Source organism: Hyperolius riggenbachi, chromosome 7 (assembly GCF_040937935.1).
Source record: "Hyperolius riggenbachi isolate aHypRig1 chromosome 7, aHypRig1.pri, whole genome shotgun sequence".
Taxonomy (NCBI): Eukaryota; Metazoa; Chordata; class Amphibia; order Anura; family Hyperoliidae; genus Hyperolius; species Hyperolius riggenbachi.
The window spans coordinates 164,817,611-164,844,157 of NC_090652.1; the positions used below are offsets into that span (position 1 = coordinate 164,817,611).

The 26,547-nt window shown below is 45.2% G+C and overlaps 1 protein-coding gene across 2 annotated transcripts in view; it reads left to right on the forward strand.

The window, feature by feature from the left end:
• HECW2 (HECT, C2 and WW domain containing E3 ubiquitin protein ligase 2) overlaps positions 1-26,547 on the forward strand; it is a 262,291-nt gene that overhangs the window by 170,277 nt on the left and 65,467 nt on the right. For both annotated transcript variants that reach the window (XM_068244844.1, XM_068244845.1), the window contains 2 exons: positions 158-343; positions 14,487-14,621. In XM_068244844.1, coding sequence (XP_068100945.1) covers positions 158-343; positions 14,487-14,621 — 321 coding nt within the window. The remainder of the gene's footprint in view (positions 1-157; positions 344-14,486; positions 14,622-26,547) is intronic.

Below are 26,547 nucleotides of genomic sequence, written 5' to 3' on the forward strand. Positions count from 1 at the left end.
TGCATGATAATTGTGGTGCTGTGGCACAACAAGAACTATCTGAAAGCTTCTGCTATGTAGTTTTTCAAAAGAAACACATGAAATACTGCATATCCAATACTTGTATAACTAAAACAAGTGTTCTGTATTTTACAAATCTTGGTTTGTGTTTTCTTAGAGTGCCTATCGCATGTTTACAAATAATACTTGTTTGAAGCATATGATCACCAAAGTTCGCAGAGATGCACACCATTTTGAGCGCTACCAACATAATCGGGACCTTGTTGGATTTTTGAATCTGTTTGCCAATAAGCAGGTTGAATTACCAAGAGGCTGGGAAATGAAGCATGATCATCAAAGCAAGGTATGCTTTTAATGCGCTGTTTTAAAGTGCTTTAATAGGTTAAAATATATGATTTTGTGTTTTTTTGTAACCAAAAATAGTATCTTTTCCACTACCTTTTAAATCCCAGGTGTTCAGTTTCTGCTGGATTTCTGTGCAAAAAGTGATCCAGTTAATTTTCATAACCATTTTTCCTGAAAGTTACCAAAATGAGTCAAGCAAGGGTAAAGTATAAATTTTGAGTTTAATAAGAGCTTGAAACCAAAATCAAAACTAAATTTCAAAATGACTCCCCAAAATTTCTGATTATTTATATTTCCAAGCTGCAGCTGCTCAACCTGCAGTAATACAAATTTAAAGATAGCCATACATCTAGCGATGATAGGCAGATTGGACAAAGACAAATCTCTCTGATCAAATCTGATTAAAGAGAGAGCTCTGTCGGCTGCCCATACACCGCAGGCCGATTCCTACTCAATTTTGAGCATGAAATGTCTCAGCAATCAGCATAGTTACCCGCATCCGCCGATGCCATCCTAGTGTATAAATGTAACCCCCCGTGTGTGCATTTATACATTACCTCTCCTGCATCGGCAACCGTGGGAATCCCATCCATCTTCAGAATGTTATTTGCAATGTGGTATTTAGCCAGCAAGTATAGGTATCCAGGTATAGGTGCCCGAAATATAGATATCTAGGTATAGTGCCCCTAGTATAGGTAGCCAGGTATAGGTTCCCCCTGTATAGAGAGCCAGGTATAGCTAGCCAAGTATAGGTGCCCCAGTATAGCTAGCCAGGTATAGGTGCCCGCTGTATTAATAGCTAGCTAGGTATAGGTACCCCAGTATAGCTAGCCAGGTATAGGTGCCCGCTCTATAGATAGCCAGGTATAGGTGCCCATGGTATAGATAGCCAGGTGTAGAGGCCTGCTGTATAGATAGCCAGGTATAGGTGCCCGCTGTATAGATATCCTGGTATAGGTGCCTGTTGTATAGCTAGTGCTGTATAGAAAGCCAGGCATAGGTGCCTGCTGTATAGGTAGCCAGGTATAGGTGCCTGCTGTATACATAGCCAGGTATAGGTGCCTGCTGCATAGCTAGTGAGGTATAGGTGCCCACTGTATAGATAGCCAGGTGTACCTAGCCAGGTATTGGTGCCTCCAGTATAGCCAGCTCCAGCTATATCTGCACCAGTATAGTCAGCTATAGCTGCCCCAGTACTGGTGCCCCAACCCCCCTGTGCTGTGTCAGTTACTCACCATACCTCTAGTCAGCACAGATTGCATCAACTCTGATCTGATCACCACCTCCACACAGCTCCGGTCTTGTACGTTGGGAGCATTAGGGCTCAGTCATGACATCATTGACATTGCAAAGTCTTCGACGTCGCAACATCACATCATCAAGTCCTGATGCTTCTGATATACAAGACTGGAGCTGTGTGGTGGAGGGGATGTTATCGGCACTTGCTAGAGTCACGGTAAGTAAATGACACAGAGCTGGGGATCGCGGGGGGTTGGGGCACCTGTTCTTGGGCAGCTATAGCTTTTTTGGCGGTCTCAGGAGGAATTATGTGGTGGAAATCCTCCTGAGCAGAATGCCTGACACTGTGTCGGGCATACCGCTTTCCGTAAAATTATCTTGCCTGACACGGTGTCGGGCATACCACCCAGGAGGTTAAGTTATTTTCACTAAGTGTTTACTAGTAACTTCACAGATTTTTTTATAAACTGCAATCTAGTTGTGAATATGGTTAATTCCAACTAGATTTTGTATGGAAATCTGTTTACACTTGTCTGTCCCAGATGACATTTCAGTCAGAGAATGTCACAATTAGATTAGGTTTACACTTGTTATAAAAACGTATCTGTGGCTCCGTTTTTTGGCCCAGGTCAAAAACGGAGCCACGGATACCAATCTTAAAAATAGCATCCTTCTTCACTAAAAACCCCCCACAAAAAATGGATCCTTCTGTGTTCAAGGGGATCCGTTTTAAAAACCTGAACAGACAGTCCGGACTTGCAGCGTTTTCCCGGACCGTGATTGCTCCCGCATACACGGAGGGGTAGTGAAGGGCAATGTAAAAAACTGACCCCCCCTTTACACAGGCAGTTTTGGACTTAGAAATGGATCCGTTTCTGTGTCACAGCCTGTGGGTGGGGAGGGGGCTGCCATGCAGGAGGGGGTAGCAGCCAGGAAGGGGGTGACAGCGGGAAGGGAGGTTGCCCCCTCTTCCTCACCTGGGTCCCCCGATCCCCCTCCAGCTATTTGTGCAAAAATGTGTTAAAATGTGAAGTAAGTGGTAAGCAGGGAGCTTATCTTTTCTCCACTTCCTCCGTTTGCCGCATTACTTCCTGCAATGCCACACTCCGAAGTATAGAGGGCGACATTGCAGGAAGTCAAGCGGCGAGCGGTGGAACACAAGGAGAGAAGGTACGCTTCCCTGCTCGCCACATACTTTACATTTTAACAAGTTTTGCACAAATAGCTGGCAGGGACGAGGGTACCAGGTGAGGGGGGGGCGATCACCCTCCCTGCCAACCGCTGTCACCCCTGTCCTGGCTGCTTCCCCTCCAGTTTGGCGCCCCCCCCCCTCCCCCGGCATACGCTTCCATGGACTGGAAATGTATGTTCCAAACATATTTAAAAAGTTAAAATCGGAGGAAAAAAAAAATACCAAACCGGATCCGTTTCAAATCTGTAAACGGAGTAGTGTGGACCTAGCCTTAAAGGGAAGGTTCAGGTACTAGCTAAAAAAAATAAAAATCCATTTCCACTTAACTGGGGCTTCCTCCAGCCCGTGGCAGGCAGGAGGTGCCCTCGGCGCCGCTCCGCAGGCTCCCGGTGGTCTCCGGTGGCCGACCCGACCTGGCCAGGCCGGCGGCCAGGTCGGGCCTCTTCTGCGCTCCATGGTGCGTTCCACGCCGGCGCGCTGACGTCATCGGACGTGCTCCGGGTTGTACTGCGCAGGCTCAGAACTACTGAGCCTGCGCAGTACAGCCCGGAGGACGTCCGATGACGTCAGCGCGCCGGCGTGGAACGCACCATGGAGCGCAGAAGAGGCCCGATCTGGCCGCCGGCCTGGCCAGGTCGGGTCGGCCACCGGAGACCACCGGGAGCCTGCGGAGCGGCGCCGAGGGCACCTCCTGCCTGCCACGGGCTGGAGGAAGCCCCAGGTAAGTGGAAATGGATTTTTATTTTTTTAGCTAGTCCCTGAACCTTCCCTTTAATGCCTATTGTTGCTCCGTGGGTGGCCAAAGTTTTTTTTATACTAATCCTAACATCTGTTACAACTGCAAATTTTAATAATATACAGTAGTCTTAAACATTGTTTTCAACTTTTATTCATCATTGTTACATAGTTATTTGGGTTTGGTGATGTCTCAAACCACACACATCAGCTATGTATGTATTTATACATTAAAGAAGATGTTGGCACTATATAAATAAATAAATAAATAATAATAATAATAATAATACAGTTGTTAACTGTGGTTAACTAACTGATCAATGAAAAGAGCTTTAACTTTTTTTTCCCTCTCCCAAGCACTGGTAGATGTTATTTAAAAAAAAAAGAGAATCAACCTTTTCTGGCGGTAATGTGATGAACACAAGGCTCTTCCTCTGTACAGGGAGTGCAGAATTATTAGGCAAGTTGTATTTTTGAGGAATAATTTTATTATTGAACAACAACCAATGAACCCAAAAAACTCATTAACCACTTCCCGACCGCCGTATTGACAATTGGCGGCCGGGAAGTGGACCCCGCAAGGACCGCCGTATTGACAAATGGCGGCGGTCCTTGTAGGGGCATGGCCGGAGCGATCGCGTCATCCATGACGCGATCCTCTGCCGGCGCCTGTCTCCGCTCACCCGCCGCAACATCCCGCCGGCCATACGGAAGCGCCGGCGGGATGTTAACCCGACGATCGCCGCATACAAAGTGTATAATACACTTTGTAATGTTTACAAAGTGTATTATACAGGCTGCCTCCTGCTCTGGTGGTCCCAGTGTCCGAGGGACCACCAGGGCAGGCTGCAGCCACCCTATGTCGCACCCAAGCACACTGATTTCTCCCCCCCTGCCCCAGATCGCCCACAGCACCCCTCAGACCCCCCCCCTCCTCACCCCCCAGACCCCTGTTTGCACCCAATCACCCCCCTAATCACCCATCAATCACTCCCTGTCACTATCTGTCAACGCTATTTTTTTTTTTACCCCCTGCCCCCTCCTGATCACCCCCCCCCCTGTGTACTGTATGCATCTATCCCCCCTGATCACCTGTCAATCACCTGTCAATCACCCGTCAATCACCCCCTGTCACTGCCACCCATCAATCAGCCCCTAACCTGCCCCTTGCGGGCAATCTGATCACCCACCCACACCAATAGATCGCCCGCAGATCCGACATCAGATCACCACCCAAGCGCAGTGTTTACATCTATTCTCTCCTCTAAACACCCACTAATTACCCATCAATCACCCATCAATCACCCCCTATCACCACCTGTCACTGTTACCCATCAGATCAGACCCTAATCTGCCCCTTGCGGGCACCCAATCACCCGCCTACACGCTCAGATTGCCCTCAGACCCCCCTTATCAATTCGCCAGGGCATTATTTACATCTGTCCTTCCCTGTAATAACCCACTGCCACCCATCAATCACCCCCTGTCACTGCCACCCATCAATCAGCCCCTAACCTGCCCCTTGCGGGCAATCTGATCACCCACCCACACCAATAGATCGCTCGCAGATCCGACATCAGATCACCACCCAAGCGCAGTGTTTACATCTATTCTCTCCTCTAAACACCCACTAATTACCCATCAATCACCCCCTATCACCACCTGTCACTGTTACCCATCAGATCAGACCCTAATCTGCCCCTTGCGGGCACCCAATCACCCGCCTACACGCTCAGATTGCCCTCAGACCCCCCCCCCTATCAATTCGCCAGTGCAATATTTACATCTGTGCTTCCCTGTAATAACCCACTGATCACCTGTCAATCACCTGTCAATCACCCATCAATCACCCCCTGTCACTGCCACCCATCAATCACCCCCTGTCACTGCCACCCATCAATCAGCCCCTAACCTGCCCCTTGCGGGCAATCTGATCACCCACCCACACCAATAGATCGCCCGCAGATCCGACATCAGATCACCACCCAAACGCAGTGTTTACATCTAGTCTCTCCTCTAAACACCCACTAATTACCCATCAATCACCCCCTATCACCACCTGTCACTGTTACCCATTAGATCAGACCCTAATCTGCCCCTTGCGGGCACCCAATCACCCGCCTACACGCTCAGATTGCCCTCAGACCCCCCCCCCCCTTATCAATTCGCCAGGGCATTATTTACATCTGTCCTTCCCTGTAATAACCCACTGATCACCTGTCAATCACCCATCAATCACCCCCTGTCACTGCCACCCATCAATCACCCCCTGTCACTGCCACCCATCAATCAGCCCCTAACCTGCCCCTTGCGGGCAATCTGATCACCCACCCACACCAATAGATCGCCCGCAGATCCGACATCAGATCACCACCCAAGCGCAGTGTTTACATCTATTGTCTCCTCTAAACACCCACTAATTACCCACTAATTACCCATCAATCACCCCCTATCACCACCTGTCACTGTTACCCATCAGATCAGACCCTAATCTGCCCCTTGCGGGCACCCAATCACACGCCTACACGCTCAGATTGCCCTCAGACCCCCCCTTATCAATTCGCCAGTGCATTAGTTACATCTGTTCTTCCCTGTAATAACCCACTGATCCTGTCAATCACCTGTCAATCACCCATCAATCACCCCCTGTCACTGCCACCCATCAATCACCCCCTGGCACTGCCACCCATCAATCACCCCCTGTCACTGCCACTCATCAATCAGCCCCTAACCTGCCCCTTGCGGGCAATCTGATCACCCACCCACACCAATAGTTCGCCCGCAGATCCGACGTCAGATCACCTACCAAGGGCAGTGTTTATATCTGTTCTCTACCCTAAACACCCACTAATTACCCATCAATCACCCCCTGTCACTGCTACCTATCAGATTAGACCCCTATCTGCCCCTAGGGCACTCAATCACCCGCCCACACCCTCAGAATGCCCTCAGGCCCCAGCCCTGATCACCTCGCCAGTGCATTGCTTGCATCTATTCCCCCCTCTAATCACACCTTGAGACACCCATCAATCACCTCCTGTCACCCCCTAGCACACCTACCCATCAGATCAGGCCCTAATTTGCCCCGTGTGGGCTCCTGATCACTCGGCCAAACCCTCAGACCCCCTTCCGATCACTTCCCCAGTGCATTGATTGCATCTATTTTCCCCTCTAACCACCCCCTGAGACACCCATCAATCACCTCCTGTCACCCCCCTAGCACTCCTATCCATCAGATCAGGCCCAATACAACCTGTCATCTAAAAGGCCACCCTGCATATGACTGGTTCCACAAAATTCGCCCCCTCATAGACCACCTGTCATCAAAATTTTCAGATGCTTATACCCCTGAACAGTCATTTTGAGACATTTGGTTTCCAGACTACTCACGGTTTTGGGCCCGTAAAATGCCAGGGCGGTATAGGAACCCCACAAACTGACCCCATTTTAGAAAAAAGACACCCCAATGTATTCTGTTAAGTGTATGACGAGTTCATAGAAGATTTTATTTTTTGTCAAAAGTTAGCGGAAATTGATTTTTGTTTTTTTTTCACAAAGTGTCATTTTTCACTAACTTGTAACAAAAAATAAAATCTTCTATGAACTCGCCATACACCTATCGGAATACCTTGTGGTGTCTTCTTTCTAAAATGGGGTCACTTGTGGGGTTCCTATACTGCCCTGGCATTTTAGGGGCCCTAAACCGTGAGGAGTAGTCTAGAAAACAAATGCCTCAAAATGACCTGTGATTAGGACGTTGGGCCCCTTAGCGCACCTAGGCTGCAAAAAAGTGTCACACATGTGGTATCGCCGTACTCAGGAGAAGTAGTATAACGTGTTTTGGGGTGTATTTTTACACATACCCATGCTGGGTGGGAGAAATCTCTCTGTAAATGGACAATTGTGTGTAAAAAAAAATCAAACAATTGTCATTTACAGAGATATTTCTCCCACCCAGCATGGGTATGTGTAAAAATACACCCCAAAACACATTATACTACTTCTCCTGAGTACGGCGGTACCACATATGTGGCACTTTTTTACACCCTAAGTACGCTAAGGGGCCCAAAGTCCAATGAGTACCTTTAGGATTTCACAGGTAATTTTGCGACATTTGGTTTCAAGACTACTCCTCACGGTTTAGGGCCCCTAAAATGCCAGGGCAGTATAGGAACCCCACAAATGACCCCATTCTAGAAAGAAGACACCCAAGCATATTCCGTTAGGAGTATGGTGAGTTCATAGAAGATTTTATTTTTTGTCACAAGTTAGCGGAAAATGGCACTTTGTGAAAAAAACCAATTAAAATCAATTTCCGCTAACTTGTGACAAAAAAATAAAAACGTCTATGAACTCACCATACTCCTAACGGAATACCTTGGGGTGTCTTCTTTCTAAAATGGGGTCATTAGTGGGGTTCCTATACTGCCCTGGCATTTTAGGGGCCCTAAACCGTGAGGAGTAGTCTTGAAACAAAAATGACCTGTGAAATCCTAAAGGTACTCATTGGACTTTGGGCCCCTTAGCGCAGTTAGGCTGCAAAAAAGTGCCAATCATGTGGTATCGCCGTACTCGGGAGAAGTAGTATAATGTGTTTTGGGGTGTATTTTTACACATACCCATGCTGGGTGGGAGAAATACCTCTGTAAATGACAATCTTTTGATTTTTTTACACACAATTGTCTATTTACAGAGTTATTTCTCCCACCCAGCATGGGTATGTGTAAAAATACACCCCAAAACACATTGTACTACTTCTCCCGAGTACGGCGATACCACATGTGTGGCACTTTTTTGCACCCTAACTGCGCTAAGGGGCCCAAAGTCCAATGAGTACCTTTAGGATTTCACAGGTCATTTTGAGAAATTTTGTTTCAAGACTACTCCTCACGGTTTAGGGCCCCTAAAATGCCAGGACAGTATAGGAACCCCACAAATGACTCCATTTTAGAAAGAAGACACCCCAAGGTATTCTGTTAGTAGTACGGTGAGTTCATAGAAGATTTTATTTTTTGTCACAAGTTAGCGGAAATTCATTTTTATTGTTTTTTTTTCACAAAGTGTCATTTTCCGCTAACTTGTGACAAAAAATAAAATCTTCTATGAACTCACCGTACTACTAACGGAATACCTTGGGGTGTCTTCTTTCTAAAAATACACCCCAAAACACATTATACTACTTCTCCTGAGTACGGCAATACCAGATGTGTGGCACTTTTTTGCAGCCTAACTGCGCTAAGGGGCCCAAAGTCCAATGAGCACCTTTAGGCTTTACAGGGGTGCTTACAAATTAGCACCCCCCAAAATGAGAGGACAGTAACCCCACAAATGACCCCATTTTGGAAAGTAGACACTTCAAGGTATTCAGAGAGGGGCATGGTGAGTCCGTGGCATATTTCATTTTTTTTGTCGCAAGTTAGAAGAAATGAAAACTTTTTTTTTTTTTTTTGTCACAAAGTGTCATTTTCCGCTTACTTGTGACAAAAATTAATATCTTCTATGAACTCACTATGCCTCTCAGTGAATACTTTGGGATGTCTTCTTTCCAAAATGGGGTTATTTGGGGCATATTTATACTATCCTGGAATTCTAGCCCCTCATGAAACATGTCAGGTGGTCAGAAAAGTCATAGATGCTTGAAAATGGGAAAATTCACTTTTTGCACCATAGTTTGTAAACGCTATAACTTTTACCCAAACCAATAAATAAACACTGAATGGGTTTTTTTTTTATCAAAAACATGTTTGTCCACATTTTTCGCGCTGCATGTATACAGAAATTTTACTTTATTTGAAAAATGTCAGCACAGAAAGTTAAAAAAATCTTTTTTTGCCAAAATTCATGTCTTTTTTGATGAATATAATAAAAAGTAAAAATCGCAGGAGCAATCAAATAGCACCAAAAGAAAGCATTATTAGTGACAAGAAAAGGAGCCAAAATTCATTTAGGTGGTAGGTTGTATGAGCGAGCAATAAACCGTGAAAGTTGCAGTGGTCTGAATGGAAAAAAAAGTGGCCGGTCCTTAAGGGGGGTAAAGCCCACGGTCCTCAAGTGGTTAATATCAAAGCTGAATATTTTTGAAAGTAGTTTTTAGTTTGTTTTTAGTTTTAGCTATTTTAGGGGGATATCTGTATGTGCAGGTGACTATTACTGTGCATAATTATTAGGCAACTTAACAAAAAACAAATATATACCCATTTCAATTATTTATTTTTACCAGTGAAACCAATAAAACATCTCAACATTCACAAATATACATTTCTGACATTCAAAAACAAAACAAAAACAAATCAGTGACCAATATAGCCACCTTTCTTTGCAAGGACACTCAAAAGCCTGCCATCCATGGATTCTGTCAGTGTTTTGATCTGTTCACCATCAACATTGCGTGCAGCAGCAACCACAGCCTCCCAGATACTGTTCAGAGAGGTGTACTGTTCTCCCTCCTTGTAAATCTCACATTTTATGATGGACCACAGGTTCTCAATGGGGTTCAGATCAGGTGAACAAGGAGGCCATGTCATAAGTTTTTCTTCTTTTATACCCTTTCTTGCCAGCCACGCTGTGGAGTACTTGGACACGTGTGATGGAGCATTGTCCTGCATGAAAATCATGTTTTTCTTGAAGGATGCAGACTTCTTCCTGTACCACTGCTTGAAGAAGGTGTCTTCCAGAAACTGGCAGTAGGACTGGGAGTTGAGCTTGATTCCATCCTCAACCCGAAAAGGCCCCACAAGCTCATCTTTGATGATACCAGCCCAAACCAGTACTCCACCTCCACCTTGCTGGCGTCTGAGTCGGACTGGAGCTCTCTGCCCTTTACCAATCCATCTGGCCCATCAAGACTCACTCTCATTTCATCAGTCCATAAAACCTTAGAAAAATCAGTCTTGAGATATTTCTTGGCCCAGTCTTGAGGTTTCAGCTTGTGTGTCTTGTTCAGGGGTGGTCGTCTTTCAGCCTTTCTTACCTTGGCCATGTCTCTGAGTATTGCACACCTTGTGCTTTTGGGCACTCCAGTGATGATGCAGCTCTGAAATATGGCCAAACTGGTGGCAAGTGGCATCTTGGCAGCTGCACGCTTGACTTTTCTCAGTTCATGGGCAGTTATTTTGCACCTTGGTTTTTCCACACGCTTCTTGCGACCCTGTTGACTATTTTGAATGAAACGCTTGATTGTTCGATGATCGCGCTTCAGAAGCTTTGCAATTTTAAGAGTGCTGCATCCCTCTGCAAGATATCTCACTATTTTTGACTTTTCTGAGCCTGTCAAGTCCTTCTTTTGACCCATTTTGCCAAAGGAAAGGAAGGTCCCTAATAATTATGCACACCTGATATAGGGTGTTGATGTCATTAGACCACACCCCTTCTCATTACAGAGATGCACATCACCTAATATGCTTAATTGGTAGTAGGCTTTCGAGCCTATACAGCTTGGAGTAAGACAACATGCATAAAGAGGATGATGTGGTCAAAATACTCATTTGCCTAATAATTCTGCACTCCCTGTATATATGCAAAAAGGGCGGTGGGAAATTTGTGTGCAGGGTGAAGCCTCTGTATTTTCTTTAATGCCGACTTCTTTTTATGGTAGACTTGGATATCAATATGCCTACCCCATGGTGAGTGTTGTTCACTTGGATGGCTGTAGTGAAGGGGTTACTCTTCACCATGGAAATTATTCTGCGATTATCCACCACTGCTATCTTCTGTGGATGTCCAGGTCTTTTTGCAGTTCTGAATTGCTTTTTGACTTAGCCAATAATCAGCGAAGTAAGTGTATTTCTCTCCACACACCTCCTGCCTGTCCGCAACACTTTGTGATGCAGTTTACACAGAAGTCTGTAACTAACTATGGCCAATGATTCTTTCCATCTTTATCATTTAGCAGTAGGACCCTGAGGGTGGTCACGGCAATTAAGCCGCGATGAGAAACAGGTGCTCCTATTCACACAATGTTAATCTCCGCCTATAAAAACAATGCTGGCGCAGGACATGAACAATGAGCGAAGTGCACCGCTTATAGCGTTCTGCAACGATTGTAGGTCTGCAACAGGGGAAGTAATAGCCATTAGTCGGCATTAGCGGTATGAGAATTGGTATCACAATATTGGCGGTTATGAAAGAAAAGCTGCGATAAGAGGTGAAATTAGTGGCTATGAACAATAAGCCTAATGGTTTTGAAAGGAAAGCTCTGATAATTTGCGGCTATGAAGGCACGATTAGTAATGTGCCGCTATTCACTCAGGAGAGCTCTGATAATTTGCGGCTATGCAGACATGAAAGCATAATAGCCGCAATTAGAAATGTACTGCTATTCATTCAGGTCGCATTCACAGTGCCACGTTGCGGAGCTGCGTTATAAAGTCTTATAACGCAGCTTACTGCACTGCAATGATAATCCTATAGGTTGCTCACAGAGCGACAATATCGTTGCGTTGAAAATGTTGCTTTGTGGTAACTCACTGCTTACAGTGCGTTACCTCTAAACACAGACATATTGAGACTTTAATGTCGCATTAAACTGCAACGTCCCACTGTGAATATGCCCTCAATGTTCATTAATGGTTATGTATGGAAAGCTGCAATGAGAAATGCGGAAAGCCGCGTTAGCGGTTATGAAAAGCTAATGACAGATAGGCACTGCTATTTACTCCACGATAAGCAATGCGGAAAGCCAGAAAGCATTAGTGGTTATTAACGGAAAGCTGCGGTGAAAAATGCGGAAAGCCGTGTTAGCGATTATAAACAGAAAGAGAAATAATGAAAGCAGGAAAGCATTAGCAGTTATGAATGGAAAGCCATTGTGAGAAATACGGAGAAATGTAAAAAAGGGCCCAGTGTATCTGTAATAGATGGTATGATAATAGTATTAGCGGGTATGAAAGGAAAGCTGCGGTAAGGTGTGAAATTAGTGATTATGAACGAAAGCAGCGATGAGAATTGCGTAAAGCCGCAAACAGAAATGGAAAAAGGGCGCATTGCACTGGTAATAGCTTTGCGCAACTTTATTATCACCACTTTAGCAGGTATGAACGTAAAGCCGCTGTGAGAGATAGTCGCCGCTAATCACTTAATAGCGGTTATGAACGGGAAAGCCGGATGAGAAATGGAAAAAAGAGGCGCAGTGCAATAATTGCAAGCAACGCTAGTATCATAACATAAGCAGTTATGAACAGAAAATGTCAGGAGTGCACTGTTGTATTGCAAATGGAATAGCGAAAGATAGATGAACGAAACTCAGCAATATCGGTTATGAACGTGATATGCGCAACGGTAGTATTATAACATTAGCTGTAATGATAATTTAAATTAACGGTTGCAGTCGTGCCCATTTCTACTCGCGGATTTTTCTCTCGTATGCCCCTGAGGGCGCCTAACCTGTTGGATGTGATTCAGGGAGTTACACCCTGTATAGAGCAGATATAAGGCTGGGGATAAAGGACAGTCTGTTTAGCTAAATCATCGCTGTACATGCTATGTGATTGGTGTACTATAAATTGTTTATTATTTAGCACTTTGCACAATCGCACTTAAGTACTTGTTACTATATACCCCTGATGAAACCCTCTTTCAGACAGTGAACCATGTTGGATTTTAGGGTGAGTTGTAAATAAGCACAATTTGTTAATTGGTGTAGCCAGTATCTTGAAGTAAGGACAGACACCTTCTTGGGACCAGTTACCTGGCAATCAGCTTGTCCCTTTCTGAGGTGCTGTATAGACACACATTAGATCACTATTATAAGTATTTAATCCGTTTTATGCTGAACTAATAGAAGTTAAGTTTTAGGCTCTTATCAGGTCAAAGCAATCTGTGATTTTATAATCAACACAAGGTTTGTGCAATAATAAACCAGACAGAGGTTCTAATACAGGGGTCCCCATACTTTTTCGGTCAAAGGCCGGGTCAACATACTTCAGACTGCTGGGGGGCCGGAGTATACATGAAATGTAGAAACATTACATTTAGCCTAGGTAGTGTGAACTATTACCTGTTAACCTGTGCAGCCCTTATGTCTCCCATTTAACCAAATCCGATAGTATGCCCCCAACACAGCATGTGCAGATAGTATATCCTGCAACACAGAGGAGAACTCCTCCGGAGGAGGAGGAGCAGCCATTCATGTGGCGCACAAAGAACATCTTTGCTACAGACAGTGAATCATACCCAGGTGACAACCTGCAGTCCAATTGGACCCATGTGGATGGGTGGTGCCAGAACTGCTATTCTATATATGGGTCACAGATATTTAAAGATGCAGTGGATTGCATCTATAAGTAATAGATTTTGAGAGTGGGGGGCCGGTGAAAAAGCCTCGAGGGGCAGATGAAAAAACCTCTGGGGGCCGCATTCGGCCCACGGGCCTTAGTTTGAGGACCACTGTTCTAATCGTTCTCCATTCTTTCCAAGACTAAAACACATAAAATGTTGGATTCATTCTAATAGTTGATTGCAGAGGGAATCAAATTGACTTGTGCTTGTCACACTCAATTCATTATAACAAGTTCTGTCTATTAGAAAATGGGAAGGTCATCAATTAATAAAACAGAATTAATATTTGTAATAACTAAAAGCTTTTGGGTAATTTTTAATCAGCCATATCCAGGATTCTAATTACTATATGTGCACTCAACATAGCAATACCTTCACTAGGTGTACTTGGAAAACAACAGGTTCATAGGGGGTATACACCATAATATTGAAGAACACTGGTCTATATTGCCGGGTCTTTACTACCCAAGAGGTGTCCTGCTGAGTCACCAGAAATATGCCATTATTCATTACAGATTAACTTGCAGCCGACCTCCAAATATATAAAGCAGTGACAGCTTTCTGATATGGTAAGGAGCAGAAGTAAATTGCACATGGCTGTTGCAGGTGTAAAATGTAACGTAACATAAAGAACTAAAAAGGATATCATTCAATCTGAACATGGATTTGTATTCTAATTCTGTTATTTCTTTCTTTGCAGCCCTTCTTTGTTGATCATAATGCTAGAAGCACTACATTTATTGACCCACGTCTTCCATTGCAAAGCAGCAGACCAACCAGTGCATTGCTACATCGGCAACATTTAACAAGGCAACGCAGCCACAGTGCTGGGGAGGTCAGTATGTACTATACCCTTCAACAACCATATTTGGAATAAAAGTGCATCGGTATCAACAGTGTGAATAGCCAGCAAGAGAAGAGTAACATTTATGGTAACTGAGTAAGCTTAATTGGAAGAAAGTCATTGGATCTTATCAAGACTAAATGCCACTTCTTGTTCTGTGGGCACCTATTTTAGATGGGGTAGCAGTTTAAATATAGTGGCTACTCCACAGAGAAACAGGAAAACTACAGTGATTGAAAAGCCTTTTTGCCTAAAGCTACGTACACACGTTGGTCTGAACTTGGTCATGGCGGATGATAAAGACCACTTTGGTGGAGGATCGGGATTCAGACTAGCATTTATACAGGGGCCACACGATGTCTGCTAGGAAAAAAAATGATTGAATTAAGCCCATAAACGGCTAGACTACCTACTCTTTAGATTCCTGATGCTGCTCATTGGCTTCGGGGTCCTTCCCATTTGTCATCTTCTTCCGTCCCCAGCCCCCTGGAAGTTCCCTGAAGCAGCTATAAGTGATTCTGAACTGAATGAAAGAAAGCACTTGTGGATGAGCATTTCCTTTTGCAGTGCATGCGTGGTTTGGAATTCATGCATGCACAGTCCTGAATCACTTGCCACCGCTGGAGGAAATTTCTAAGAGGCTCTATACCAGGAGGAGCCAGTCAGGGATTGAACTTGAAGCCCCATAGAAAAATGTTGGTTGTCTTCTCCCCAAAAATATTTATTTTATAAGGCATCCTCCCCCCTCCCCCCCACACACACACACAAGCACCTGTTATAGGTAGCCGGAGCTGCCTCCCAGTGTTAAATAGTCCTCCACTAACATTAACCAGAGGTACCTTCTAGTATTAGATTGCCCCAAGCAGCACCCTGTATAGGTAGCCAGAAGTAGCCCCTGCAGTTTAGGTAGCCTGAAGGGCACCCAAGTAAAGGTAGTCAGAAGTATTTTTTCCCCACCCCCAGTAAAAATAGCCAGATATGACCTCCAGTATAGGTAGCCAGAAAGATCCCTCCAGGCTCCAATAACGATCTACCCTCTGCAGGTGTCCCCGTCTCTAGGATCAGAACACCATATCATGTCATATCATTTGCCAGTGAGTCATAAAGACAGAGATGTCAGAAGATAGTAGATCGAAGATGGAACCTGGAGAGGTTAGTTTCTCCTGTGCTCTGTTTGCACTACTGTGAACCTCATGGCACCCTCCACAGACCCCCTTTTCATCCCTGGCCTCCCACACTGGGCTTCCTTGACTACCCCGCTATGGCTGCTATGGTGAATCCTACTCCATGGGGGGAGGTGTTGCCCCAGGATGTAGTGGAGAGGAGCAGGGATGGGATTTTTGCACTTGAAGTAGCAAAAGTAGAAACCGGGGCACAAGAATAGATAATTCTGAGAACTGCATTCAGGGGCGCCTCTAGCCATTTTGTCGCTCCAGGCGAGAAAATTAGCGCCCCCCCCCCCCATGCGAAAATAATCATAAAGCGGCAGCGTTTAACCAGAAAATCATAACGCTAAAGCGTTACACCAGAAAATAATCGTCGTCTGGTAGATCAGGTGACCTTGGGGAAGAAAATAGATAGAGAGAGGGATGAGAGGAGGGAGAGATACTGGAAATGAATGGGAGAAATATCTCACCACGGGGGTCCTGTTTGGCAGGGGCACACAGTGAAAGGAAAAAGCAGGAAGAGAGGGAGGGGGATGGAGCACATGGGAAGTAGATAGCACATGGGAAGCAGATACTGAAATGCAGCAATCAGGAAATCAGCTAGAGACACAGAACTTTCTGCAGTAAGTCAGCTTATGTTAATAGTGCTGTAGAGTGCTTCCCTACCTCTGCTCCTGTCACTGCAAATCCCATCATTATCCTATCCTGGACAGTATGACAACTGGCTGTTCTACTGATTAATAAGCATATACTAAAAGTGACAACATATATGCTGATAATCAGAATGATTTAATGATGGGCAGCCAGGGTTTGTATTGTCCAGGATGCAGATAATGACGATTGCAGCAAGAGGAGCAGAGATCCCACCATCCAGATCCAACTCACTGTCACAGTCTCCCTGGTAATAGCGGCAGACATCAGGTCAAGTTTCATCTCCTCTCCCCCTCCTCCTGGCACAGGCAGCCGTGTCACACTCTGCCCTCATGGCTGCTGTGCGTGTGTGTGAAGGCTTCCTTCTGCCTCATACACACAGGTCCGGTCCCTCCATTCACTGCAGTGCAGTGTGACTAGCAGCTGGAGTCTCTGGGGACGCAGGGGACATGGCAAAGTTCAGCCTGTGCGAATGACCAGCATGTCGCCCTAAAGGGGCCCATACACTCAGCCGATTTTCTGGCCGACCGATCGATCCCGATCGATCGATCGTTTGCAAATCGGTTGGCCAATCGACCGATCGATGGCCGATTTCGATCGATTTCGATGGATTTCCATCGAGCTGGCAGGATGGAAAATTTAGGTCGATCTGATGAGATTGCTTATCAGTTTGCATTGGCCTTAATGGAAATCTGATGGCAAAAAAAATGCCATCAGATAGAATTCCAATAGATTTCAAACTGAAATCTATTGGAATTCTATCCTGGTAAAAAATGTTCTAAAAACGCATCAGATAGATCATCAGATGCATTTCTTATCTATCTGCTGCCAATCTGACGAGTTTATGGGCACCTTAACTCTGCTGGCAAGGAGGCGGGAACGGAGTTCACTAAACACTGTGGCTACCGATGTGAAGAGGAGGCAGCCTCAGAGGAGAAGGCGTGGAGCAGAGCTCTGTTTTTCCCTCTATTGGCTGGAGGAGGAGGGGGGAGTGTATGGAGGTGGGGCAGTGATATCGCTCGAGTCTCTGACTCTCTGTCCTCTTCTCTGTGTGTTTACATAGCAGCGGCGGCCGGCGGGTGGCCGCAGCTGCGCCTGGTGACATGCACAGCGCCCCCAAGCGGCTGCTTGTAGTGCCTGCTGGTTCAGGCGCCCCTGACTGCATTACCTGTACCAGCAGAAAACACAGGCAGCCCAGGATTGTAAAAATCTAGATGGGGCGCACAGTGAGTCAGAGACTGTGCAAAGACTCACTACTGTGTGCCTGGGCGATCCCACTTGATGCTCCCCGTCTCCTGCACTACCTTCTGCATATAAAAAACAGCCAGTACACATTTACACTTCCCAAGATTGTCCTTCCTCCAGAAAGAAAAAGAAGCACCCTCTCTACTCTGAAGGTCAGTACAGTCAAATTCCTAATGCACGCACTGCTGCAGCTGGGTAATTGCTGTGCATTCATGTATAAAGGGGTCAGGGTTGCGCTCCGTACACTCACAGCAGAAAGAATAGGGAGGAGGGAGATGGTAGCTGTAAATGCTGCTGTTTCAAGAGCTGTAGTGCCCCTGAAACACAGGCCATGGCCAAATGTCTGGCAAAAAGGGCTCAACCTCCCCGCTCCCCCCTTGCCCCCTCCTGCACACATCCATACTTTTTGCTTATTTCCTGATTAATACTGTTGTTGAAACATGACCATGTTAGGTTCATTGCCAGTTTGAGCAAACGTTAGGATGTATTGGTTTCAGCATGTCCTGGACTCAGATATTCATATCAATAAGGAAAAACTCTGTTGTGTTCAGCCCCCACAAGGCAGCTACAGCAACCAGTAGCACCAATCTGGCATGGAAAGCCCCCCATATACCAGTGAAACAGGTTACTATTTTGAAAAAAAAAATAGAAAAAGTATGTAAAGTGTTAAAGAAGGGGCCATTTTATATAGCTGGTGGATATGTCAGAGACTAAGCAAATAACAGCCATATAAATAAATGATGCATGAGGTCGTGAGGGAATCTACTTAAACACTTTCTTTGAAAAAAGAAAGAGAGAGAGGCCTCCCATTAAGCTCTTATAACCCATGTAGACTAGTACAGCCCAGGGATTGTGGAACCCACTGATATGAGGCTCCACCCCCTCAGCAATACCAGCCCATGTAGTCCATAACATTAGACTACATAGCAATTGTTTAGTATTAAGGAGAAGGGGCTCATCCTCACCTTGTGCCAAGTAAGGTGGTGTAACCAGGATCAGACTGAGCCACCAGGCGCTGGTAAAATCTCTGGGTGACCCCGCCTCCTCCTCTGGCACTGAGGTGCACAAATCGCTGCCTGCAGCACAAAAGTTCTCCTCTTAGTGTTTAAAATCATTCACACTGAATGGCTGCTGTACGTGCAGCTGTGCCAAGGTAGCTCCACCCCCCATGTGCTGCTGGGCTGTGGCGGCAAGGTTCAAAGGCTCCAGCTTGATGTGTACCGTACATGTAGAAGCAGTCAGCTGAGCGGAGGTCAGGCAAGTGAAGAAAAGAAATGACAAGGGAGGTGCAGTGCTGTCTAATCAGACTGACTGATTGTCACTGTCAGGATGGAGAAGTTGCATTTGTCATCACTTGGAGGCCTCTCAATTGCTAGCACTTGACATTACCATTAGCACTTGACATTAGATTGTGAGCCTATTATCATTGCTCACAATCTAATAATTCCCACCATATCTAGTGTGCTATATATATATTATGCATTAACCACCTTAGCGGTAATGACGAGCTCAGCTCGTCCATTACCGCCGCAGTTGATATCTCCGGCCCCTGTGGGCCGATTTTGATAATTTTTTTTCCATACATGCAGCTAGCACTTTGCTAGCTGCGTGTGGGGTATGATCGTCAGCGGCGGCGATTCACCGCTAGCGGCGGCGATTCGCCGCTAGCGGCGGCGTAAGTGAGCCTCCCCCCGCTCAGACCCCTTGCACAGCCTTGCCAATCATTGCCAGGCTGCGCTATGGGGCTGGATCGGACACCCCCCGACGCCATGATGTGGATGACGTCGATGACGTCATCCAGATCGTCGCCATGGCGACAAGGGAAGCCAAGCAGAAAATCCCATTTACAACGGGATTTTCTGCTTGCTGTAAAAACCGGCGGCGATCAGACTAGATGGGCAGATGCGCCCTCTAGTGGTGAATCATGTAGCTAACTGAAAGTTAGCTACAATGATTCAGAAGAAAAAAAACAAAACAAAAACTGTCCGCATGCCACCCTGGCAATTTTAGTGTAATGCCAGGGTGGTTAACATCTTCTGCAGCACTTTATAGAGTACATAGTCATGTCACTGACTGTCCTCAGAGGAGCTCGCAATCTAATCCTACCAAAGTCATAGTCTAGTGTTCTACCATATTATTATTATGTATTTATACAGCACTGACATTTTCTGCAACACTTTACAGAGTACATAATCATGTCACTGACTGTCCTCGGAGGAGCTCACAATCTAATTCTACCATAGTCATAGTTTAATGTCCTACCATATTATTATTATGTATTTATATAGCACTGACATCTTCAGCAGCATTTTACAGAGTACATAGTCATGTTATTGACTGTCTTCAATCTAACATAGTCTAACCTTTACCATAGTAATTGTCTAATGTCCTACCATGTTCTTATTATGCACTGTATTTATATAGCAGTGACATCTTCTGCAGCACTTTACAGAGTACATAATAATGCCACTGACTGTCCTCAGAGCAGCTCACAATCTAACCTCTACCATAGTCATAGTCTAATGTCCTACCATGTCATTATTATGTGCTGTATGTATATAATACTGACATCTTCTGCAGCACCTTACAGAGTACATAGTCATGTCACTGACTATCTTCAGAGGAGCTCAAAATCTAATCCTACCATAGTCATAGTTTAATGCCCTACCATATTATTTGTATGCATTTATATAGCACTGACATCTTCTGCAGCACTTTACAGTGTACATAGTCATGTCACTGACTATCCTTAGAGGAGCTCACAATCTAATCAATGTCATATGTATGTTATATTAAAGGAGGGGAGCTCTATGCAAAGTTTTGCTGGGCAGCGGTGTCTCTGAATTACAATGCTGCTAAGTTCATGTACATTTGGCCCTGTCCATGATACATCATGACCACGCCCACCTTCTAGTGCATGGTCACACCCTTTTTTCACCGCAATCATGGGATGTGTGGGCCCCAGGTTGAAATTTTATCTGGTGGGCCCCCAGTGTCCCAGTCCAAACCCTGGGGGTAACTACCCACATACATGTATGGGTAGGCCCTGAGGGGAGGTACTTGTAGTACCTGGAAGCTCCCTTTAATAATGATAACCTAAGATGTCCTCCACTTGCCAGGTAATTAGGTAAAGGGGATCAGTTCTTACCCTCTACCTGTTTGTAATAAAGGGGGATATTTAAAGTGGAATAAAACTTCCCACATTAAAATTTCTGTACCTATTGTTAGGTGCATAAAAGTTAATTTTGAATAGTTCCTCGCTTTTAAAAATCTTTTGTTTGTGTTTTTCCTTGAGAGTAGTACAGCTATGTATCTAAATCAACAATGGATACAGAAATTTTTCATGTAGGGAGTTTAATCCCATTTTAATGTTTACTTGATATAGTAAAACAAAAATAAAATTAACATACAGTGTATATATATATATATATATATATATATATATATATATATATATATATATATATATATATATACCATTATATACAATTTGGCCATACAGAAGCTCAACAGACATTCTTTTTGTCTCTAGGTTTGTACAAAGGACAAAGGGATGTAATCTGCAAATGGAGGGAAAAAGTTATGGCCGAGGCAGAGGTTCGAGAGGCACTAGCCTCTGGGTGCAGAGCCCTGAGGCTAGTGCCTGGGGGGAGCCCTGAGGCTAGTGCCTGGGGGAGGGGGCTAGTGCCTGGGGGAGTGCCGCCCATACCCCGAGTGCCCCCCTTGCCCAACCATATGCAGAGCGAAGCGTTCTGTAATAGTTACTTGTCTTGCCGGTGCCAGGATCCATCCTCAACCAGGCACCTCTGATCACATGAGCCACGGAGGGACTGTGCGTCAGGGTGAAAACGGATCCCGGTGGCACTGAGACCCGTAACTATTACAGAGCACTCCGCTTTGCATATGTCAGATGGAGGGGGGCTGGCTTATACGGGAATACCACCTGCCTACACTTCGGTAGGGGAAATGGATAATACTGGGAGAAAACCTAGCTATACTTTGGGGGGGGGGGGGGTGACTGCTGTACAGGGGGTACTTCTGACTATCCTTGGGGAGGGAGCTACCTAATACAGGGGATTCATCTGACTATCTATACTTGGTGGGATGTTTGTGGAGGGAGTGGGCTGCCTACTACCAGAAGCACATGTGACTACGGTATGTATGTTAGGGATGGGCTACCTAACACCGGAGGCTCATCTGACTATCTCTACTTGGGGGGGGGGGGGCTGCCTAATACTGGGGGCACATCTGACTATATATACTTGGGAGGCGGGCTACTTAATACTGGGAGCACATCTGACTATACTGGGCAGGTATTTTCCTGATACTGGGGGCACATTTGCTACCTATACTGGGGTGGGGGCGCACTTTAGAACTTCCACCTCAAGTGCTGGAGAGCCTTGTCCCGGCCCTGTAGAAAGTTTTACCGATCTATTTAGAAAGGGGCTCGTTATTGTAAAAGTAGTAATGGCAAATTCTATTCCGCATTTAAAGTGTACCAGAGCTGTACTATAAAAAAAGATTTAAACATACCTGGGGCTTCCTCCATCCCCATCCACTCGGATCGATCCCACGCTGCCGTCCTCCGCTGTATGCAGCTTCGTGAACCGTGTCCCGTCACTGCCTTCAGTCAGCTCTAGTCTATGCACGAGAAGTGCGCCCTCTACGTATCTCTCCAGCAGCTGCTGGAGAGATGCGCAAACAGCATAGACTGGAGCCGACTTACGGCAGTGTTGGGACCCGATTCCCAAAGCTGCATACAGTGGAGGACAGCAGCGTGGGAGCGATCTGAGTGGATGGGGCTGGAGGAAGCCCCAGTTATGTATAAATCTTTTTTTTATATTACAGCTCTGAGTCCCTTTAAAGAGTGCTTGGATGCCTTTCTTTTATTGAAGGACATATCCTATATAATAAAACCCCTGAGTCTCTGCATCCTGTTCCTGTGTGTGTCCTGCTTCCAGACTTGACAGTTTGCTGCCTGTGAACCTCATTGCATTGTGGGAAATAACAGCTTTTTCCAACTGCCAAGCAAGCAACATTTCCCTGTGTGCATATACTGCAGACAGCGGAGGAGGTCGGGCGAGCGGGACATATCTGTGCTCGCTTGCTGGGGGGAGCGCCCGTAGCCTAGCACCCATTTTTTAATGGGCGGGCCTATTTACTAGTCCAGTTATAATTACTAGGTAACAGAGGCAAAGTCCCCAACAGGATCAGCACCACACAAGTAGTATTTATATCTCAAGTATTTATTAGTAATAAGGGTATTTATCCGTTAGCCGGGCGCATCCGGCAGGTGGCGCTAATTACTATTCCCCATCCAGGCCGCCATGGGTAGTAGGGAAAGATGTAACTCTGGTGGAGTTTTGTCGCCACCTGCCGGATGCGGATAAGTACCGTAATAAGTATTATTTTCTAATAAATACTACTTATGTGGTGCCGATCCTGTTGGGGACTTTGCTATATTTGACCTCTTGGTACAGGGGTGAGGATCGAGGCACACACTTTAACTTGGACGCCCAACAAGTGGGTGCTCCTGGAAGCAAGTTTTCTAGGTAACAGAGGCGCATCTGGGTAATACAGCACCTATGACAAACACTGACATTGCCCCCCCCCCCCCCCCCAACACACACACTTTTTCCCCTGCTCTCCTTGTTTATTGGTTGAAAGGTCACTTAGACAAGTTGGACGATTTTCATTTAACAAGAGATGGGAAACTACAATTCAAAACTGCCAGAGAGGCAGTTTAGCTTTTATCTACGGCCTGCAGATAAAAGCTAAACTGCCTCTCCAGCAGTTTTGAACTGTAGTCTCCCATCTCTTGTTGGACTGAAATCTTCCAACTACTACTACTGTGATAAGACACATGTTTTGTCCCTAGAAACTAGAGTTATGCAGCTGGGCTACCTAGATACCAGAATTTAAAATGCCCCCAAATACATAAATTCAGAAGCCATGGCCCCTGGATATTAGAATTGATTAGCCATGTGCCTAAAAATTAAATAGTCGTGCAGAGAGGGATTAAGGTGAAATGGGGCCCTAGGCAAATACCATCTTTGAGCCCATCCTTGATCACCACCTGGCTTTTTTGGCAGGATTTGAAGAGAGGGTAGAATCAATTAGGCCCCTAGTATCTCTCCAGGCCCGCAACTTCCCAAGTTGCCTTGTGAATGATCCAGCTCTGGTCACATGCTTTTAGATAAAATAATAAAGTAGTCACGTTTCCAGATAGAAGAATCAAATAGCTCCATGCCTCCAGATAAAAAAAAAAATAAGTAAGACACATGCCATCAGATAATTCATTAAGTATTCACATGCCGCCCAATAAAAACACACCTCCAGATGGAATAATTAAGTAGCCAGGTGCGTCAAGGTAAAACAATTAAGTAGCAAAGTCCGCCCTGGATACATAAATTACGTAGCCATGTACATCATGTGAACAATTTTATTTTCTGTTGCAGGAATCTTATGACACACTCCTTTACAATTTCCATACTACAGCATGCCCCTGCTTTCCCACATTTTAGTAGTCTTTACACATTTCCATCCATTCTTCAGCAGGCCACTGCTTTCCTACATCATTTCAGTTCTTCTGGGATAATTCCAGAAGAACTTATGTGGGAAAGCAGTTGCCTGCTGTAGAATGGATTGGAATTGTAAGAAATAAAATGTAGTATTTGTACGTAATAATAATGTGTTATTGCTTAACTTTATTACTAACTTTTTACTTTATATAAGTGATAAATACTTGCTCTACTTACATAATATATGTATTGCACTGTGCGTCTCTCATCAGATGCTGTGGTTTTTCTGAGTTAAAAAGTTCCCCGTCTTCATTCTTCTTCCTGGAAGCGTACAATCACGCTTCCAGGACTTTTTCACTGTGGCCATCTTGTGGCCAAATAGTAAAATTACACACACATCCATTTTATAATAAACAAATACATTTTTTTACATTTAAAATTAGCTGTTTACCTCCCACACCAAAAATTGCCCGCATACAAATTTTAATACAAAAAAAAAAAAAAATTACAATAAAAAAACCAAAACATATATAGTTACCTAAGGGTCTGAACTTTTGAAATATGTGTAATGAATAGCGGAGATGCTGCCGCGTGGGCAAGCGGCACGGCGGCTATCTCCACGTTCCAGCCGGCGGCTTCTGCCGCGCAGCAACATGCTGCTGGTTCGCCTGGTCCTTCTAGTGCACACAGATTGAGAGCTGCCCGCGCGCCAGGCGACAGGACCTTTATGCTAGCAGAAGGGGAGTCAGCTGATCATGCCGATTAGCAGATCCCAGCTATGCTCCGGATTGGCTGAGTGACTGGGGCGGCGCTGTGGAGCGCTCTGGGTATATATAGGACTTAAAAGTACATGTAACACGCGCTAGATAATCCCCCAAAGGTTCGTTTATTGTAAACAATCTAAAAACACTGCCACAATGAACATGAATCCCCAGCAACACCTCACGAGACAATCACTCCTTCACAGCTGCACACACTCAGAAGGGCCCTTCAACAAAATTAAAACTGACTGTAAAACCTAGCAAAAAATATAAAAAGGTATATCTCACTTGCAGGAATGTCTCTTTTAGCCGTACTAGCGATAATAGCAATAGATACTTTGTAAAAAATAGGTTCCCATCCAGCAACTATATGAACATACGTGCTCCAATTGAAAAACGGTAATGTGCAAAACAGTTCCTTGCAAAAAAATTAGTTACATGCACAGCGTCTTCCGAATTGTTGGCGCTTTTCATGCGGGTAGCAGCTGCGCGCTTAGACTGCAAGCCCAGTTCAGATCTTGTAATTGCGTTGCCCATAAACAGCAATATCTCTCCACCTCGACGCAATATCTCTCCACCTTCTGAAGCTTAAACCCTCCTGATGAAGGCCATCGTTTAGTGGCCGAAACGCGTGTTCTTGAGGTGACGTCACCGCTTGCAGCTAAACCCAGTGTAGCCCAGCCGGGCGGAAGTACGGAGAGCGACCCGCTGGATCTGAAGGGCGGAAGTGACGTGCCCTGTACGAGCCCGCTTGTTTGGAGCAGTAATCTGGAGTCGCCGGCATTTCCCTTACGAGTTGTGAGGAGAGCGGAGGAGAACTATCCTTATTTGTGACTTGTGCGGATGCACATATGCAGGAACACGTGAGTTGTATACATTCCGCTTAAAGCGCCAACAATTCGGAAGACGCTGTGCATGTAACTAATTTTTTTGCAAGGAACTGTTTTGCACATTACCGTTTTTCAATTGGAGCACGTATGTTCATATAGTTGCTGGATGGGAACCTATTTTTTACAAAGTATCTATTGCTATTATCGCTAGTACGGCTAAAAGAGACATTCCTGCAAGTGAGATATACCTTTTTATATTTTTTGCTAGGTTTTACAGTCAGTTTTAATTTTGTTGAAGGGCCCTTCTGAGTGTGTGCAGCTGTGAAGGAGTGATTGTCTCGTGAGGTGTTGCTGGGGATTCATGTTCATTGTGGCAGTGTTTTTAGATTGTTTACAATAAACGAACCTTTGGGGGATTATCTAGCGCGTGTTACATGTACTTTTATTCTAATTTTTTATTCTGAGGGGTGGAGGGATATCCCCTTGTAACACGCAGCTGAGCAGTTGTTATTCACTGTGCTTTGACCTCCCTTTGCGCTTGGTTCTTTTATATATATAGGACTTGCCTGTCAGTTGCAAGTTGTCTGCTATTGCGAATGCTTACGTGTGAGCGCTTAGACCCCAGTCAGATCTTACAGTGTGTTAGAACCAGCCGGAGCTGGGAATTCACACTTAGTCAGATTCCGTTGATAGCCTTAAAAGTATTATTGTATTGTGTATGTATTAGACTAGTTCCCAGGTGT